This window comes from Microcebus murinus, chromosome 2, assembly GCF_040939455.1.
Source record: "Microcebus murinus isolate Inina chromosome 2, M.murinus_Inina_mat1.0, whole genome shotgun sequence".
Taxonomy (NCBI): Eukaryota; Metazoa; Chordata; class Mammalia; order Primates; family Cheirogaleidae; genus Microcebus; species Microcebus murinus.
Window position 1 is genome coordinate 110,498,252 of NC_134105.1, and position 19,133 is coordinate 110,517,384.

Consider the following 19,133-nt stretch of genomic DNA (forward strand, 5'->3'; position numbering starts at 1 on the left):
TGCATGCCAGCCTTTCCAGTCCTTTCCTGTAGGGAAGGCCTATCTGTGCTTGGGTAGAGGGGTTGGGACTGGACTGCAGGCCATAGCTGATTTTGCAGCAGGGCGGGCACTTCCTCTATGGCCCTTGTCACAGGCTCATTGTCAAGATCCCTGAAGGAAATCTGTGAAGTTTTATTCTTCAGCAAAGTCAAGGTCACTTCGGATTGTCCCTAGCTTTTGGGTCTGGAAAGATGGACTATCTGGGAAGAATGACCACCTGCCGAACCGGACATGCCCTACTTTATACACAAGCTGTATTCCTGGAAAGTTGGGTATCACCTGGATTTTGGTATATCCAAACCGTATTTTGAATGTGCTGAAAGGATTCGTTAGTCAAAAGAACCCAGCACTGGATCCTTTTGTAAAGGGAAGAATTATCTTGTAATGTGACTACTCACTCAGTGATTTATGAGCTTGGTGAGTAGATGGAACATTTTTGTATACTGAATGTTAATTGTAAATGTACTGTGTGGGATTTGTTATTCAAAGTTACCCAGCATTGAATGCTTTTGCAAAGAACTATTCTGTAGTGTGGACAAACATTTCATGATTTATGAGTTTGGTAAGTTTAGGCATTTTGTAAAGTGGGATATACCTCTCATTCTGCTTCAGAGAAAGTGATGCTTTTTGCTAATATCCAGACTTGCGAAAAAAGAGACCTCTACCATACATGAATTATGGTCACTCCTAAGGGGCATGGGAAGAACAGAGGAACTCCAACGTCCCATTTTGTTAGGGCAAAACACCCCACAAGTGGACTGCTTTGCTTACTTTCCATATTATCGTGGGTGGAAAGAATGAAGCTGTTTTTCCAAATAAATGTAGTGAGCGATTATAGCTACATCTCTAAAGGTGTTTCTCTTCTTATCTATATGTATAGCATCTACATCTCTATTTATCTATCCATCTCATTTATCATCTACCATCCATCCGGCATGTGTATTCAGTTCTATAGTAAAAAATAAACATTGCAGTAGGTCTTATGCTTTGGACTACAAAGGGCTGCTGTTTATGCCATGCAGAGAGCTGGACCTTGCTCTGAGATCGCTGGGAGTGTAAACCAGGGGAGAGGGAGACCTTAACTTCCTGTTCACTTTTTCTCACTTAGCAACTCAAAAATCTTTTCAGCGCTTGTCTCCCAAGGTTCATTGCGGTATCCCCACTGACTATCCTACTTGAGTAAAAGTATGGAGCTTGTTACTAGGGAATGGTCTGACTTGCTAAAGCGGTTGGAAAAGAGGAGTGTGGCCTCAGGTGCATCTAACCTATAGCTGTAGGAGACCTGGGACTGACCAGGAGCAAGCCCTACCTGCTAGAACCCTCCACCGAGCAGGACAGTGTAAGGCAGAACACGCTTGTGCTTTCATTGTGACTTGGCCTGACTGTTTCAGAAAGAAGCTTTTGTAAGCTTAACCAAGGACAGTAATAATTTGTGAGAAGTTTGACTTCTCAGACTCGGTTTTTTTTTTTTTTTTTCATTCCTGGAGAGCTGCTGATTTCTTGCCGTGGCTGCCACACTCCTGTCAGCCTGACCTTGTATTTTATTTTCTGATCTCCTGGTGGCTTTGACCCACAGCCCGTCCAGACCCTGGTGTGGGCTGTCCCGAGGCAGAGAGTCAACTATCTCCCATCAGATCTGGAAGGCCCTGAGCCATGGCTGCCTTTGAAGTCAACGTGGAGCATTAGCCCAGCTTGGCTAGGGAAGGGGATTCTGACCATGGCGAGAGAAGTGAGTTTCTTACTGCAAAGGACCTGTTGTCTCTGAGCCACATAGCCACTGATCTTCCTTGGAAAATCAGTGGGCTGTGGGCATAGGAACACACTGGCCTTGGAGTCCGAGGAACTGGAATCGAGTCCTAACTCAGTTTCTTTCCACCTTTGTAATTAATCTCATTCGGATATAGAGAAAAACGAGATCTCTGACCTTATGTGACTCGTGGTCTGGCTTGAGAGAAAGTCAGGTAAAATAGTTAACTGTAATTCAGCGATAAATGGGGGACAGCAGCCAGACAGGTAAAACCACCTAGGTTGTGGGTGAGGGGACTTAGGGTCTTACTTTTGTAAATAGGTGATGGTAATTTCCCTTCACGGGACTATGGTGAGGCTCAATGATATAATGTAAGTACTTAATAAAGTGCGGACATCCTAAAAAAGATATAAGCTGTAGTTCCCAACTGTTTCCTGCTTCCACTTTATTCACATACAAGATGTCCTAATTAATCACACCTCTGAATAGCACCAGTAATTCTCGAGACACAGAAGATGTTTCCCCCACACATCTCCAATCCTGGGCTCTGCGTGGTTAGTTGGAAAGCACCTTTGATATTCTGATAGCCTGTCCCTGGGAAAGAATGTGTTGTTTTCTTTTGTCTCGTCAGAAAAGCTAATATAAGTGACATTAACAAGGAACACGTTTTCCTTGTTAAAAATCAAAATGTTATAAATAAGGCTACGCTCTCCTTTTGGTCGCCATTGGTCATCTCTCCTGACAGACATTGCAGTCTGTCTCCCGACTCCATCTCTAAGGGAACCCTTGTTGCCAGCATGGTGTTTAACCTTCCAGATCTTTTATGTGTAGAAATGTATATGCGTGTGTGTGCATATCCATAAAAATATGTGGCATGCTTTACATATACTTTGCAACCTGTTTGCTCACTAGAAACATGTCATGGATATCAAACCCTGTAAAAATGTATAGCTCTAACTCATTCTTTTTTACCATTATGTAGTGTTTCACAATAGGAATATACCATAGTGTATAGCGTTCTCCTATTGATAGATATTTTTTCAAGTTTTTATTATTTAAAAAAATATGCTGCAAAGCACTTTTTTGTGCATACCTCATTGTGTATGCACACAAGTCTTTCTCTAGGCTTTCTCTAAGTCTCTTAGACTTTCTCTAATTCTCTCTCTCTCCATAATATTTTAATGATGGAATATGTGGATCATATGGTATATGCATTTTTACTTAAATTATCTTTTAATTTATATATCCAATGACAGAGTATGGAAATATGCATTTCCCCAAATTGTTGCCAAATTTCATACTATCACACTTAAAAATTTTGCAAATCTGATGGGCAAAATTGGCATTCAGCTACTGCTTTAATGTTTGTCTTTCTGACTACTAGTGAGGTTGAATACTTTTAGATGTTTACTGGCATTATGTTGTCTCCTCTGTTTAATTCTTTTTATTTACTTGGCTCATTTTCCTAATGGCTTTTACAAAATGATTAACAGAGATTATTTATACCTGAAGCTATTTTGTTATATAATTTCTAATATTTGTCTTAGCCTATTGCTTGCCTGTTATGTTTATGATGTCTTGAATTTTGGTGGAACACTTTATCATTCTTTTCATTTCTGGATTTTGCTTTCCATGTCTTATTTATGTGGGCCTCATTTATCTTTAACTCAGAGCAAATTCTCCTGGACATACTTTTCTTAACATACTTTTATGGTTCTATCTTTACATTTTGGGCTCCTTATTTTTGTGAGGTGTGAATATACCTTTATTTGCTTTTGAACAGGCTATTGAACCATCTGAAACTTTGTCACTGATTTTAATTACCCCTTCTATCATGTAGTGCATTCCCATTTATTCATGAGTCTGGCCTGGGTTGCCCCTTCTCTTCATTGTCTTGCTTATCTATCTCTATGCCAGATATGTCTCAGAGAAGCCTTTGCTGGCCACCGTCCGTAGAATAGCTCTCATTCACCCTCTATCACATTATTCTATTTTATTTTCTTCATCGTACACATATATTTTTAAAGTTCTTTATTCATTTGCTTGTATACTGTGAGCTCCATAATGACAAGTACCTTCTCTGACTTTTTTACTGATGTGTTTGTCACCTGCAATAACACCTAATAGACATTATGAAACAGTTGCTAAGCGAATGAATGAAGGCCAATGACTTGACCAGGGATATTTGCATTTTCGAGTTTTATTTTTTTAAGGCTTGAACAAATTGTTTGTCAAAGGAATCTGTATTGTTAACTAAAGAACTGGGTAGAGAAGGGCCTTTACAGCTCCTTAATGTGCTTCTATGTATGCTTTTGGGTTCTATTCACATGTCACAGTGTTTAACACATTGACTACCACACACAAAAAAATCAAACTTTTCCTTGTATTCTTTTTTGTTACGAAAATAAAATAAAAATTTCAAGTGTCGTTTAAAGGTAAACATAAATAGAACAACAAAGTTTATTGACTTCTATTCATTTAATCCATGTTTTTAGAATTCAGTTGTCAGTATTAATTGTAACAATAAGAACATCAACAAGGTTTTATGTATATGCTTCACATAGCCCCAGGGTCAAAACTGGAGTGAGTTAAAATACAACTCTCATGGCAGTTAATGTGTTAAATATTGAACCATTGGAAAGACCCATTCAAAGGGGCAGAAAAGGGCGATGTCTGTTTGTAATAAGCTTTGGGGATACCTACTTTTAGGGTATGAAGTTTAGAATGACCAGAATAGAATCACTGAATATGTAGCTCAAGGTGATCATGAATTCATTCTGCAGATATTTATTGGAGCACTCTGTTGAGAATACAATAGTGAATAAAATAAACATGAAGCTACGGCAGGGACATAAATTAAACAATCACAGCATTGAATATATAATTAGAAACTCTGATCATTTCTATATGGAAAAATTATAAGATGTTTTAGTGTACATAACAGTCAAGGGGGTCAGAGAACATTTCCCTGAGGAAGTGACCATTGAATGGAGATTGGAATTGGACAAAGAGAGGAAAGAAACTTCTAGAGGGAGGTCTTTAGGCAAAAGAAAATGGAGGAAGGAAATAAAAGGAGCCCAGTGTGACTGAGGTGGAAAAGTTGATCAGCAGAGTAGCTCTCCTGAGTTAGGCAGAGGCAAGATCAAAAGATAGTATAGTATGATGACAAATAAAAGCAAAGACAAAAGGAACAACAACAACAAAACCCCACGTGGATTTTGGAGTAATACAAACCCTAGATTCACACAAGAGTTTTTTCCCCTATCAACAGCAGAACCTGATCTTCCTCCTCAGCTCCCTTATGGATGAAAACAAACCTCATTGAGTTACTGTGAATATTGTATGAGATCATCCCTGATACATGTTAGATATACATCGTGTAAGTATACTCCTTCTAGGTGTTTTATGGTCCTTCTGTGTTTGTTAGCTGCTAGTCAGCCTAATTTGAAGCAAAACGGAAATATAACCACTGGTTTTGGATATTCATAGCCTGAAAATAAGCAATAGTTTCAAAAGGAAATTAGTCAACATTTTTTGACCACCTGGGAAGTTTGGCTTATTTCAGTTAAAAACCACTTTTTGAGCACAAACTCTGTGCAGGATATAAGGTATTATTTTGGCAATACGAGAATGAGCCATTTTGAAGCTAATGATGAAATGGATCCTTTTATAATATAACAGTGTTGTGGAGGATCAAATAGAGGTAAATTGAGCGTGAGTTTTGGTGAGGGGAAGAAAGAGAATGAAGTGTAGGAGACATTCTTTGTAGAAGAAACCATTAGGGCAGCTTATGGGGGGGAGAGAGTTATGGCCAGGTACCCATGAGGAAGGTACCAAAAGAGAGGATTATAGGATTCTTCTGCAAAAGACTGGTAGGAGAGGGTGGTTAACCAAGGCAGTCCTGGGCCTCAGCACTGTTAACTGAAAAAAAAAAATTAACAAAGTTTATACTTTGGAAAAAGGAGAGCATTATTTTTCATAAAGGGTAGCAACCTGCTGGCCACCATTCCAACAGGGTGAGAAGCACAGCCCCGGCCAGAAGCCAGGCACACATGCTTCAAAGAAGAGACAAAAGGGAACAGGATTTTATACCGAGTGGGGTGGTCAAATATACAATATTTATTTATCAAGCTATAGGATGATTCACGTATATTCATAAAGGGAAATCACATGCGTGTAATTGTGCTTCATCTCTCCCATCCTGTCATGGCTGGGAGCTCGGTTTTAAGGTGTTTCTGGGGTCCCCTTGCCTGAGAAAGGTCCCTTTAGTTAGCAGAGGGCTTAGGATTGTGTTTTTAGTTCACAGTCCTCTCTTTTGGCCAGGATATGCCAGAAGCAGTAGCAATGGCCAAACTTTATTTTGTTCCATTATTGATGGGGTAGAGTGGCTACTCGCCCTAGGTCCAGCTAGGCCCTCAGTGGGACCCTTATGGCCCAGCAGAGGTTTAGAGCCATAGAAGCTTATATCCAACTAGGGGCAGACAGGGACTCATTAATCCCTTAAACCCTTTTAAGCAATATAGTTGAAAACTAAAAGCTAAAAACATAGGTATAAAATTAACTTACCTATAAATATTGAGCTACTGCAGTCTAAGTTTTAGTTACAGAACCGTAGCAATTACTTATATAAAAGTAAATATTTTGTTAAGGCCATCCTGGTCCTTAAACTGGTCCTTACTGGTCCCATAGTCCCTGGACCTAGAGGAAGGGAAGATCTGTCTGTATCATATCAGGGCATTAGCAATGGAAAGCAAACCAGACTCAGTGGGATTTTAGATCAGGAAGGTTTGTAGGCTTTGTTGAATCATCTCTAGTCTTCAGGATATCATGACTATGGTTTTATTGGAAGTAAAATGACAGAAAAACAACATTAATAATTTGACAATGAAAGAATTTGGGTATCAAAATGGAAAAAGGAGTTTATTCTGTTAGGGAGTCAAATAAAAATGTCATGAAGAAAATTATGACACACACACACACACACACACACACACACATATATATATATATATATATATATATATATATATACTCAAGTAATAACCAAGTTTTAGTCCAAACTTTGGACAAATAATAAAAAAATTTTAAAATAAAGGACAAGGCTAGGATTTAATAATGGGCCTTTTCTTTTTTTCTGAGACATTTTCTCTCTCTAGTTTTTCATTTTTATTAAAGGCAAGCATAGTAGGACCAACTTAATTTGTAAAATAAATTTAAGTATACTTGGTTTGATTATTTGCATAAAGTACAATAAGAATAGTCATTGGCCTTAGGCTTTCTTTTCTTTTTCAAAATTGACTTTGCTGGAACATTCTCCCCCCTCTGCTTTTTAAGCAATTTCAGGTTACTGGAAGGTCTCTTGAGCCAACCCAAGGATTTAACTGCCTATAGATACCTGTATGAATTGTGAAATTCCTTTCCTTCGAGGTCCCAAAGTAACTTGAGATTTCTGGACCTGTTAGAAAGTGACATTCTTTACTTACCACAGACCAGGAAATGTCATAGATGAGGCATCAGGTCAGTTTTTTCTCCCCCAGAGGGCTTTTATTGGCCTTATAAAAGTGAACCTGATTCCTCAAAGCAGTCTGGTCATATTTGAAAATATGCCGTCCAGTCAAAGCCTTGGTAAAATGACCAGTATCTCTAATTCTGCCCTGCTATAAAAGAAAAACAGATTTTTATGGAACTTATGCAAATAACTATATTGCCATAAAATAAGAATACTTATGAATAGTTTCAAGTAGAGAGAAAAATAAATGTTTCAAATTGTTCATAAAATATACTTTACTAATTTGTTGTAAGCTATAAATAAAAAAAAGGAAAAAAGTTTTCTTGTCTTTTGGAAAAGAAAACATAAAAGAATTACAAATGTTTTAAACAAATGATTTAAAAAATTAGTTCAGTCTTATGTAATTAATTCTTTAAAAAAATTTTTTTTATTTTAGCATATTATGGGGGTACAAGTGTTAAGGTTACATATATTGCCCATGCCTCCCTCCCCCATCGAGTAAGAGCCTCAAGTGTGACCATCCCCTAAACATTGCACATCTCACTCATAGTGTTTGTGTATACCCATCCCCTCCTCCCCTCTCCCACCTGCCTGACACCTGATAAATGTTATTCCTATATGTCCACTGAGGTGTTGATCCTTTAATACCAATTTGCTGATGAGTATATGTGGTGCTTGTTTTTCCATTCTTGAGATACTTCACTTAGTAGAATGGGTTCTAGCTCTTTTTTTTTGTAGTATGCTAAACCATTTTAATATTATATTATTTTCATTATGCACAATTTGTAAACAATACTTTTTTTCAGTTTCAATCTGCTTTTTTATTTTACCATATCATGGGGGTACAAGTGTTAAGGTTACATATATTGCCCATATCCCCCCACCCCCCTCGAGTCAGAGCTTCAAGTGTGTCCATCCCCCAAACATTGCACATCTTACTCATTGTGGTTGTATATACCCATCCCCTCCTCCCCCCTCCCACCTGCCCGACACCCGATAAATGTTATTCTTATATGTCCACTTAGGTGTTGATCTGTTAATACCAATTTGCTGGTGAGTACATGTGGTGCTTGTTTTTCCATTCTTGAGATACTTCACTTAGTAGAATGAGTTCCAGCTGTATCCAGGAATATACAAGAGGCGCTATATCACCATTGTTTCTTAAAGCTGAATAGTACTCCATGGTATACATATACCACATTTTATTAATCCACTCATGAATTGATGGGCACTTAGGTTGTTTCCACAGCTTTTCAATTGTGAATTGTGCTGCTATAAACATTTGAGTACAGGTGTCTTTTTTGGTAGAGTGTCATTTGATCTTTTGGGTAGATGCCCAGTAGTGGAATTGCTGGATCAAATGGTAGATCCACTTGTATCGCTTTGAAGTATCTCCATATTTCGTTCCACAGAGGTTGAACTAGTTTACAGTCCCACCAGCAGTGTAGGAGTGTTCCTATCTCTCCTCATCCACACCAGCATTTATTGTTTGGGGACTTTTTGATAAAGGCCATTCTCACTGGAGTTAAGTGATATTTCATTGTGGTTTTGATTTGCATTTCCTTGGTGATTAGAGATGTTGAGCATTTTTTCATATGTTTGTTGGCCATTATTCTGTCTTCTTTTGAGAAGTTTCTGTTCATGTCTTTTGCCCATTTTTTGATGGGGTTGTTTGATTTTTTCTGGCTGATTTTCCTGAGTTTTAAATAGATTCTAGTTATCAGCCCTTTATCAGATATGTAGCTTGCGAAAATTTTCTCCCATTCTGTGGGTTGTTTGTTTGCTCTCTTGACAGTTTCCAAGCTCTTAATTCTTATCTTGCTTGAGGTTAGATTGGCAATATGAATGCATCAGTTTTTTTTTTTTTTCTTTAGAGTCAGGAGGACATCCAGCTGAGGTGTCTAGATGCTAAACTCAAAGCACCTTCAGTTAAAATGGAAGTAGCTTTCATATAGAAAAACAAATGTTAATATTTGGAGCACTCTATCTTGATAGAGTTTGTATGTCACAAGGTATAGGAGCTCAGGGAAAAAAGGGGGTGGCAATTTCATTGAGTCCAAGTCAGAAAAATGGAACAAGAATTTGAATACATTATTTGCAGACTTGTAGCCAGAAAAGAATTCAGGATTCAGTCTCAATCATATGATCTCTAAAGTTAGTAGAAAGCCACTTTTGAGAAGAATTAAAGTAAAATAATAATTATCTGTGGATGACAAAAAGTCTTAGAATACCGGTGGTTAAAGAAACAATTGACAAAGAAAATTTGGTTATTTCTGTGGCATATAATAATTTAACATAATAACCATAATTATTATTGATAACATATGTTAAAGCATATCAGAATTTTAGGAATCTCAATATTAATAACATATTTATATAAGTGTAACCTAAAGAAAGTTAAACACCATTTAATATTTGGCAATGCTTCCTGTATAGTTGTAACATACTGAATAAGTCAAATGTGTTTCTCTGAGGTTTTCATTGGCTCTAATATTTAGAAAGCTAGTTTGAATCCAAAAAGACAATTTAAAAATTTTGATTTTTGGAAAGTTTGTCAAATATCAAAGGTTTAAAACACTTTTGTCATAAAACAGAATTATAGGTTACTATAAAACAGTCATTTAGCCTGAGTGATAATTTAAAAGATTTTAAAAAGCAAAATTTTAATTTTTTTTAAAAAAACCCTTGTATCCAAGTTTTTCATATTTTATATATAGAATTATTTCTCTTATATCTAGTAGTTTCAATTACATATATTAATTATAATGTTAACTCTTAGTAACCCTTATTTTTGATGAAAAATCTAGGATGTTAAAGTAATTTTGAGCTGTAATGAGTTCCCAATTTTTGTGGGCATACCTAAATATTTTTAGTTTTTTATATCATATAAAAATAAGATGTCAAAGTATACAAATTCAAACCTATGTCCAATAATTGTTTTAATATTCTAACCTACTTATAAAAAGCTCAGATGTTTTATTATCTTCTTTTATGTGACCTTAAGATTTTAAATTTTAGTTGGGTAGAAAAATAATTGTTTAGGAGCAGAGATGGAAGGAGAGGTAAGAAAGAAGAGTCAACTCTAAATATTTTGAATGTGCCCTCTTTTTTTTTTGGAGTCTCTTTTAACTTTAAATCACCCTCTTTAAGGGAGGCTAGAGAGAGTTTTGATCCCATTTGGAAAACTTGGAACATCAATTATAGCATTGTCTTCATTGTTTTGGAAGATTTCACAGCCTCTTTGTTTTAATTGAGTGCACAGATAACCTAGAGATCTCCTAAGATTTTATTGTGGCCCACAAAGCTTTAAATCATTTAGGTTAGATTTCGAACATTTACAAGAATTTTTTATAGTTTTTTAAGCATGTTAGTTACTAGTGTCTCTAGTGGTTAGGGAGCAGAGACCATTTTCTTGGAGCTAAAGTTTTTATAGCTGCATTTAGCTTTATGAGAATGTTTTCACAAACCCTTATGGACCAGCTACATCCAACCAGGTCCCCCCACCAAACCCGGGACCTACAAAAACATTTTCCCCAGGAGCCAGAATGGAGAGAACAGGGAAACTGGGGTAATCATCCCCCAAAACCTGGGGCCAACAAAGACATTTCCTTTGGGGTTGGGAATGGAGGCAGCTGGAACTAGGGAGAAATAAAGGGAATGGGTGCAGAGAAATAAAGTCTCTGAGATCTTTATCTTAAAAGCGGAAGATCTTGCATCCAGGGGAGTTTACCTGAGTTTCTCCCAGTGAGGTCAGGGAGACAACCGAGCTATCAATGGGCTTGTGCAGATGTCAGTGTGTTGCCCTATGATCAGACTGGGAGTCTCCCTGGGTCCCTTAGCAGTTGCCATTTATTAACCAAATAATAATAATAATAATGAGGTTTACTTTGGAAAAAAGAGAGCTTTATTTTTCATAAAGGCTAGCAATCTGCTGGGCTGCCATTCCAACAGGTTGAGCAACAGAGCCCAGCCAGTGGCCAGGTACGCATGCTTCAAAGAAAAGAGAAAAAGGAACAGGGTTTTGTACTGAGCAGGGTGGTCAAACATACATATTCAACGAGCTATAGGATGATTCATGAATATTTACAAAGGGAAATCATACACATATAATTGTGCTTTATCTCTCCCATCCTGTCGTGGCTGGGAACTCAGTTTAAAGGTGTTTCCGGGGTCCCCTTGGCCAAGAGGGGTCTATTCGGTTAGCAGAGGGTTTAGGATTTTGCTTTTAGTTCAACCACTGACTGAATGGCTGCTCACAAAGAGCTCAGGTCTTTGTGGAAAGGCATCCTGGATTATGGTCCTGAGCTAGTGCTAGACTATAGCCAAGACCAATGTCTCCAAGATCTGCCTATGTGTTTCTTCTTCTGGACGTGTTTATTTGGGCACATTTATGGAAACACAGTGTTCCGATTGCTGGAGAAGAGTAGGCATGCTGAGACTTGTCTTTTATCCCACCCAAATCGATGCCATGAAACCGTGGTCATCTCCCTCTGTGGTCTGTGGATCTGCTACCCCTTAGTCCCCACCATGGGACCACTTGAGTCTTCTGTGTTTGATTTGCTTTGGCTCTATTCTCTTGAGTTGAAATCAACTGAATATCTGACTTTTTTTTTTTCTTTTACCACTTCGGGTGGGTCAGCAAGTATTCTGCTTAGAAATTCTCGTAGAATGCTTCTGTTCCCTAGAAAAAGTAGCTTCTCCATGTCATCCTTTTCCTCCATCCCCGTTATTGCCAATTAAAATCTTGCCCATCCTTCAAGAACCTGATTAGATGCTTATTTCTCCAGGAAGCCTTTGCTAATCCCCCTAGCTTAAAGGGATTTCTTCTCTTTGTTGATTATTAACACCAAGTTCCCTTGGTGTTACCTGGAGGGAACTTCTAAGTAAATCAACTTTTTATTCCAGTTTTATTAAACAGTTTTATATTTATAAAATCATCGTGAAGATAGTACGTAGAATTCCTGTATATACCACACCCAGTTTCCCCTATCATTAGCATCTTATGTTGGTCTAGTACATTTGTCAAAATGAATGAACGGATATTGACACATTAACTGAAGTCCGTACTTTATTCTGATTTCCTCAATTGTCCCCTAATGTCCTTTTTCTGTTCTAAGATCCCATCCAGGATGTAACATTACATTTAGTCATTGCGTCTCCTTAGCTGTGATAGTTTCTCACACTTTCTCATTTTTGATGACCTTGATAGTTTTAAGGATTACTCGTCTCAGGAATTTTGTAGAGTTTTCCTCAATTGGTATTTGTCTGACGATTTTTTCATGAGTAGACTGGAGCAACAAGTTTTGGGGAGGAAGACCACAGAGGTAAATTGCCATTCTCCTTACATCATATCGAGGACACATGCTATCAATACAACTTATCAACATTGGTGTTGACCTTGATCACCTGACTTGAGGAAATTTTGTCAGATTTCACCACTGAAAAGTGACATTTTTTTCTTTCTCCATTTCCATATTATACTCTTTGGGAGAAAGTTATGTACAGCTTACACTTAAGGAATTGGGGGGGAAGGCGGTTGTAATGCTTCATCTCCTTAAGCAGGTCATCTACATAAATTATTTGGAATTCTTTTGCTTGGGAAACACGTCTGTTCTCCCCATTCATTTATTCAATCATTTACTTACATATATGTAATTTACATCAGCATGGACTCATGGATATTTATTTTTATACTTTGAGTTATAATCCAATACTATATTATTTTCTTGCTCAAATTGTTCCAGCTTTGGTTATTGGGAGCTCTTTCAGTTGTCTCCTGTGTCCCTTTTACATACACCCATCATATTTTTGTGTTTATACTTTCTTAATTTCTGGCACTACATGATACTCCAGGCTCATGTTGTATATTTCCTGTCCCAGACCTAGAATCAGCCATTTTTCTAATGAACTCTTGTTCCAAGCTCTGGGCATTAGGTTTGCTCTTTACTCCTGGGGTGTCATTGCTTCTAGGCCCCTTAGCTGATAAAATATATGTGTGTACACTCACCCATGTATATATGCATATCTATAGATATTTCTATATGTCACTATCTGTATCTTTATTAAGCTAAACATGAGTCTGCTGTCTCCAAATGCAATCTATTATCACATAGATCATTCTGGGGAAATGTAAAAATACAGAATCTCAAGTACTACTTCAGAGATAATGAATCAGGATAAACATTGAACTTATATATTTTAAAAGGCAAACACATTAAAATTATTGGATGCTTCTCTTGGTTGAATACTGGAATCAATATCAAAATGATGAAAATATCAATTGACATAATAAACATAAGTTTTACTTTACCACTGTTCACCATTTGGGTATTTATCTTAGCAAAATTTTGTCATCTGACTATAGTTTTGTTAATTTTAATTTTACAAGTGTATAATCTAATAGAGTTTGAAAATTCTTATATTAGGAGATTGTTGAATAGTACCATTCAACTCCCAAAGTACCCCAAATATAGAGATAAACACCACAAGAACACAAAATTAACTATGAAAATTGTGTTCATCCATGTTGGTGGTATCTGCCTCACTCATGTCTTCTTCTCTTTCTGTTTTCCTGAATGGTTGGTGGGCTGCAGGCTCCAGTTCCGACACCACCTTCTGCGATGATCCTGGTTCCCAGAATGCTGTTGGTGCTGCTCCTGCTGCTGCCTATCTTGAGTTCTGCAAAAGCTCAGGTTAATCCAGGTAAGGCCACCCTTACTCAACGCCATCCTAGAAGACCAGCTGAATGTGTTTACGCCCATCAATGTTCACCTTGGGAAAAGCCCTGACAAAAGGGCCCAAAAGCTCTTTAAAGAAAACAACAACAACAACAACAACAAAAACCCAACAAAACTGCATGGTGAAACATGGGCAAACCAAGAACAGAAACTAATATACATTATATATATATATTTTATATAACATGTTGAATATTGTGAAACATTTTCTGATACTGAGTAGGTGGAGTAAGAGGGCATTTTTTTTAAAAAATGGGAGGTGGAAGAAGCAACCATTTGCTACTGCATCTTTTGGGAAAAATAGGAGAGAATTTTTAGGTACTTTAGAGAACTTCTGCAGGTTGATTTACCAGTTGTTTCTGGCTGGCTTAGACCTGGATTTTACTTGATGTCCTTGATGTCCTTTTACTTGATGCTTTTGGGACAAATGTCCTGTGGACCTCAGGCAGGTTCTCTTTCCAACAAGGTGTGGCCATGCTCAAAACACATGCATTAAGGGAATCTTTTAAGCAAAAAAAAAAAATTTTTTTTGTATTACATGTATTTTTAAACTTTAAATTGAAGCATGAAATTTTGTCATTTATCTATTATATAGTAATGCTTCTTAACATCCTATCTAAAGCTCAGTGCCTTAAGACAAGCATTTATTTGTTCATGGCCAGGCTTGGTTGAACTATTCTCTGGTTTGTCTTGATTCACTTGTGTATCTGGGAGTCAGCTGACTATTGGTTCATCTAGGATGGCCCTGTCTCTGATAACCGAGACAATGTGGTTGTGCTCTGTTTCATCCTCCAGCAGACTAGGATGGGTAGGTTCTCATGGAAATTTCACAGGAGCAGAGCGGATGTGGGAACATTCAAGCATTTTTCAAGCCACTGTTGGAATCATGTTTGCTAGGTCTCATTGGCTAAAGAAAGTCACGTTGCCAACCCCAGCGTCGGAGTGGGAAAACACAGAAAAATTCCATGGTAAACTCTGGATACAGGAATGGGTGAAGAACTAGAGTTTTTTTTTTTTTTTTTTTCATTCTGCCACAAATGTGAATACAGAAAAGTATACATAGGTTGAGTGTTCAATTTGATGGATTTTACAAACTAAATACATCCGTGTAAACAGTACCCAGATTGAGAAACAGAACTGTACCAGCCCTTCAGAAGCTTTCTTCTTGCTCTTCCCAGTTACTTCTCCTCAGCCACACTCCAAAGGTAACCATTACCCTGCTTTCAACAACATAGACTAGTTTTGCCTGTTTTTGTACTTTACGTAATTAGAATCATATGGTGCATCAATACTCTGTGCCTGGCTTCTTTAACTCAACATTTCGTTTATGATATTCCTCCTATTGCTGCATGCAATTGTCAACTGTCTGTTCTTATTGTTGTGTAGTATTTTTTTTTGAATCTTTGTTTGACTCTTTTATTTAGCCAGTCTACTATAGAGGGGCATTTGGATGGTTTCCAGCTTGGGCCTATTATGAACAAAGCTCTTATAGTCATTCTTGCATAGAACTTTTTTTTTTTTGAGACAGAATCTCGCTTTGTTGCCCAGGCTAGAGTGAGTGCCGTGGCGTCAGCCTAGCTCACAGCAACTTCACACTCCGAAGCTCAAGCAATCCTCCTGCCTCAGCCACCCGAGTAGCTGGGACTACAGGCATGCACCACCATGCCCGGCTAGTTTTTTCTATATATATTAGTTGCCCAATTAATTTCTTTCTATTTATAGTAGAGACGGGGTCTCACTCTTGCTCAGGCTGGTTTCGAACTCCTGACCTCGAGCAATCTGCCCGCCTCGGTCTCCCAGAGTGCTGGGATTACAGGCGTGAGCCACCGCGCCAGGCCGCATAGAACTTTTGGTAGAGATACATACTCAGTTCTCTTGGGTATATGCCTAGAAGAAGAATTTATGGTTCATACATAGCATAGGATCTACTATTCTGCATTATGAAAAGAATTTTCCAAAGTGATTTACCAATTTACCATCCCATGTCAGTATGGGAGAGTTTCAGTTATTCCACTGGATTTGGATTCTTGAGGATGCTTTCATTTTGTCCTCCTCATAGCATAAGGATACATTCGTGAAAAATACTGACTCTACTCCCCTCACAAAATTTTCATGTCCATGGGGTATTCTTTATACCCTCAATGGGATATAATGATAAAAGCTCCTTAAAAATAAAATAATTATTGGTTGAATGAGTCCAGTGCTTTCTTTATTACTACTTTCTCATAATAGGCTTAGCTGGTGCATCTCAGATCTGAACTTAGACACCGTATTTTTCTTTGTTTGCTCTGTATTCCTCTCACCCAGTTGTTGAGGTTTGGTTACCTTCTACTACATTCTCCCTACCCGGAGCTCCAGAAAGAGTGCTGTGTGTGGATAGAATGGTAGGATGTTTTGGTGTTAGGCATGCTCATGCAGACTGGCATGCCATGAGGACATTTAAGTGACTAAACCAAAAAAGCTAGCCTTCCGTGTGAGAGTACACACTGTAGCCCTGGAGCAGGAAACGGGCTGTTTGAAGACAGCAAATAGTCATCTTAATTTTCTTTTTTCTATTTCTAGTGTCAGGTATTTCTGTTGGCTCTTTCTGCCAGGGAAAAAGAAATAGAGGTTCTAGTGTGCAAAGATTATTACAGGAACACAGAACATGTTGAAGGCTAATCCTCCTCTTTGCCATTTGTTCCTATTACACAAGTTACACCAGGGATAGGAATTTGAGGCAGATGAGAAATTTTTATTCCTTATCAGTGTTAAAGGGTCTTGTCATGAAATTTGGGGCTCATGGAATCTTATGGCTTGCATATTGTTAAAGAGTAGGTATATTTAATAATAAATGCCTGTTGATTTATGGATGACTCTTCAGCAGTCTTTACTGGTGTCTACTGAAAGACTGAGTAAATTTCTGTTTAGTTAGGTTTTCCCCACAGGTTGGCCACAGGGTATAACAAACGTTTAAGCCAGAAGACCTGGGTTAAAAGCAAAACTGATATACAGCCAATTTTTAAAATACTGAAATATATTTTAATTGATCATTGGATATAAAATATTTGTTGGCACATAGCGACTGGGCTAAGCATTAAATTCAATTAATAATATAAGATAAAACAAACTCATTAGTTTAATAAGCTCATCGCCGAAGACTTTACAATGACTATTGGTCAATGTGCCTTCAGTATTAGCATAACTTAGTTGATAATAGAGATTTGTGTCTCAGCAGACACCAAGAGAGAATGAATAATCTTTATATTTAAAGAAATTTTCTACTATTTGGGATCATAAGTGTCCTACAAGTGGCATTGCATGGAAGCTGCAACGTAGTATTAGTGTGATTGATGCAGACCACTGACTAAGGCATGAAGGCCACAGTGCTGTTGGCTCACTGCCCTAAAACATCTGAATTTTGGCAAAGCAGGTGGTGAGGCAAGTGGTGTTCGTGGCATTTGCAGTAATGACAATGTCGAAGGTGGCATTGTCAGTGGGGCCTGTAGTAGAGGCTACGCAGGTCTACATGGGAAATGCGGACTTGTAGGTGTGTATACACAGTCCTGAATTGTGCACAGTGTGCTTAGCTATCTTCCGGCTACAACAGTGCACCAGGAGCTGGAACCTAATGATTGTCAATCCCATGGAAAAGCCATTGGAAGAATTTGACACAGTTTCTTATGTCCAAATCATGGGTCAGAAGTATCATTTAGCTGGTGACATCCACATCAAAAATCATCAACAATTTCTGAAAATCATTTCTACAAATCGCCAAATGATTTTGATATTATTAGAATATTTTGATGAATGATTTGAAGTTTTTAATTTTAATTTAGAAAGTTTTTAATTTTAATTTAGAAAAACATATTTAGGCCAGGTGTGGTGACTCACACCTGTAATCCTAGCACTCTGGAAGGCTGAGGCCGGAGGATTGCTCGAGGTCAGGAGTTCGAAACCAGCCTGAGAAAGAGTGAGATCCCGTCTCTACTATAAATAGAAAGAAATTAATTGGCCAACTAATATATATAGAAAAAATTAGCCAGACATGGTGGCGCATGCCTGTAGTCCCAGCTACTTGGGAGGCTGAGGCAGCAGGATTGCTTGAGCCCAGGAGTTAGAGGTTGCTGTGAGCTAGGCTGATGCCATGGCACTCAATCTAGCCTGGGCAACAAAGCGAGACTCTGTCAAGAAAGGAAAGAAAGAAAGAAAGAAAGAAAGAAAGAAAGAAAGAAAGAAAGAAAGAAAGAAAGAAAGAAAGAAAGAAAGAAAGAAAGAAAGAAAGAAAGAAAGAAAGAAAGAAAGAAAGAAAGAGAGAGAAAGAGAGAGAGAGGAAGGAAGGAAGGAAGGAAGGAAGGAAGGAAGGAAGGAAGGAAGGAAGGAAGAAGGGAAGAAGGGAAGAAAGGAAAGAAGGAAGAAAGGAAGGAAGGAAGAAGGAAAGAAAGAAAGAAAGAAAGAGAGAGAGAGAAAGAGAGAGAGAGGAAGGAAGGAAGGAAGGAAGGAAGGAAAGAAGAAGGGAAGAAGGGAAGAAAGGAAAGAAGGAAGAAAGGAAGGAAGGAAGGAAGAAGGAAAGAAAGAAAGAAAGAAAGAAAGGAAGGAAGGAAGGAGGGAAGGAGGGAAGGAGGGAAGGAGGGAAGGAGGGAAGGAAGGAAGGAATAAAGAAAGAAAGAAAGAAAGAAAGAGAAAGAAAGAAAGGAGGGAAGGAGGGAAGGAGGGAAGGAAGGAAGGAGGGAAGGAGGGAAGGAGGGAAGGAGGGAAGGAGGGAAGGAAGGAAGGAAGAAAGGAAGGAAGGAAGAAAGGAAGAAAGAAAGAAAAACGTATTTAGCTTACCTATTTTGAATAACAACCCTCATCATTATCCTGGCATAGTCAGCAGTTATGTGACACTGAGCGAGTTGTTATTTGTCTCTATGTACTTCCTTAATCTTTTCACCTGTAGTAAGATGAAGTTGAATTAGATAATCTATGAGATGCTTTCTGCTGCAAAATTGCTGTGATTTTATGGTGTGGGAGCTTTATTGCTCATACCGGAAAATTTGATAGGCTTAGAAGCATAGCGTGGCTGTTCTTTGTAAGAAAGGCCACTTGTCCCCAACTCCCTCACTTCCCAGGCTCAGGGATC

The 19,133-nt window shown here is 38.1% G+C and overlaps 1 protein-coding gene across 3 annotated transcripts in view; it reads left to right on the forward strand.

Moving 5' to 3' along the window:
• Positions 1 to 19,133, forward strand: part of DDR2 (discoidin domain receptor tyrosine kinase 2) — a 167,643-nt gene that overhangs the window by 89,871 nt on the left and 58,639 nt on the right. For all 3 annotated transcript variants that reach the window (XM_076000338.1, XM_076000339.1, XM_012768649.3), the window contains one exon: positions 13,889 to 13,997. In XM_076000338.1, the coding sequence (XP_075856453.1) occupies positions 13,916 to 13,997 (82 nt within the window). In that variant the 5' untranslated portion in view covers positions 13,889 to 13,915. The remainder of the gene's footprint in view (positions 1 to 13,888; positions 13,998 to 19,133) is intronic.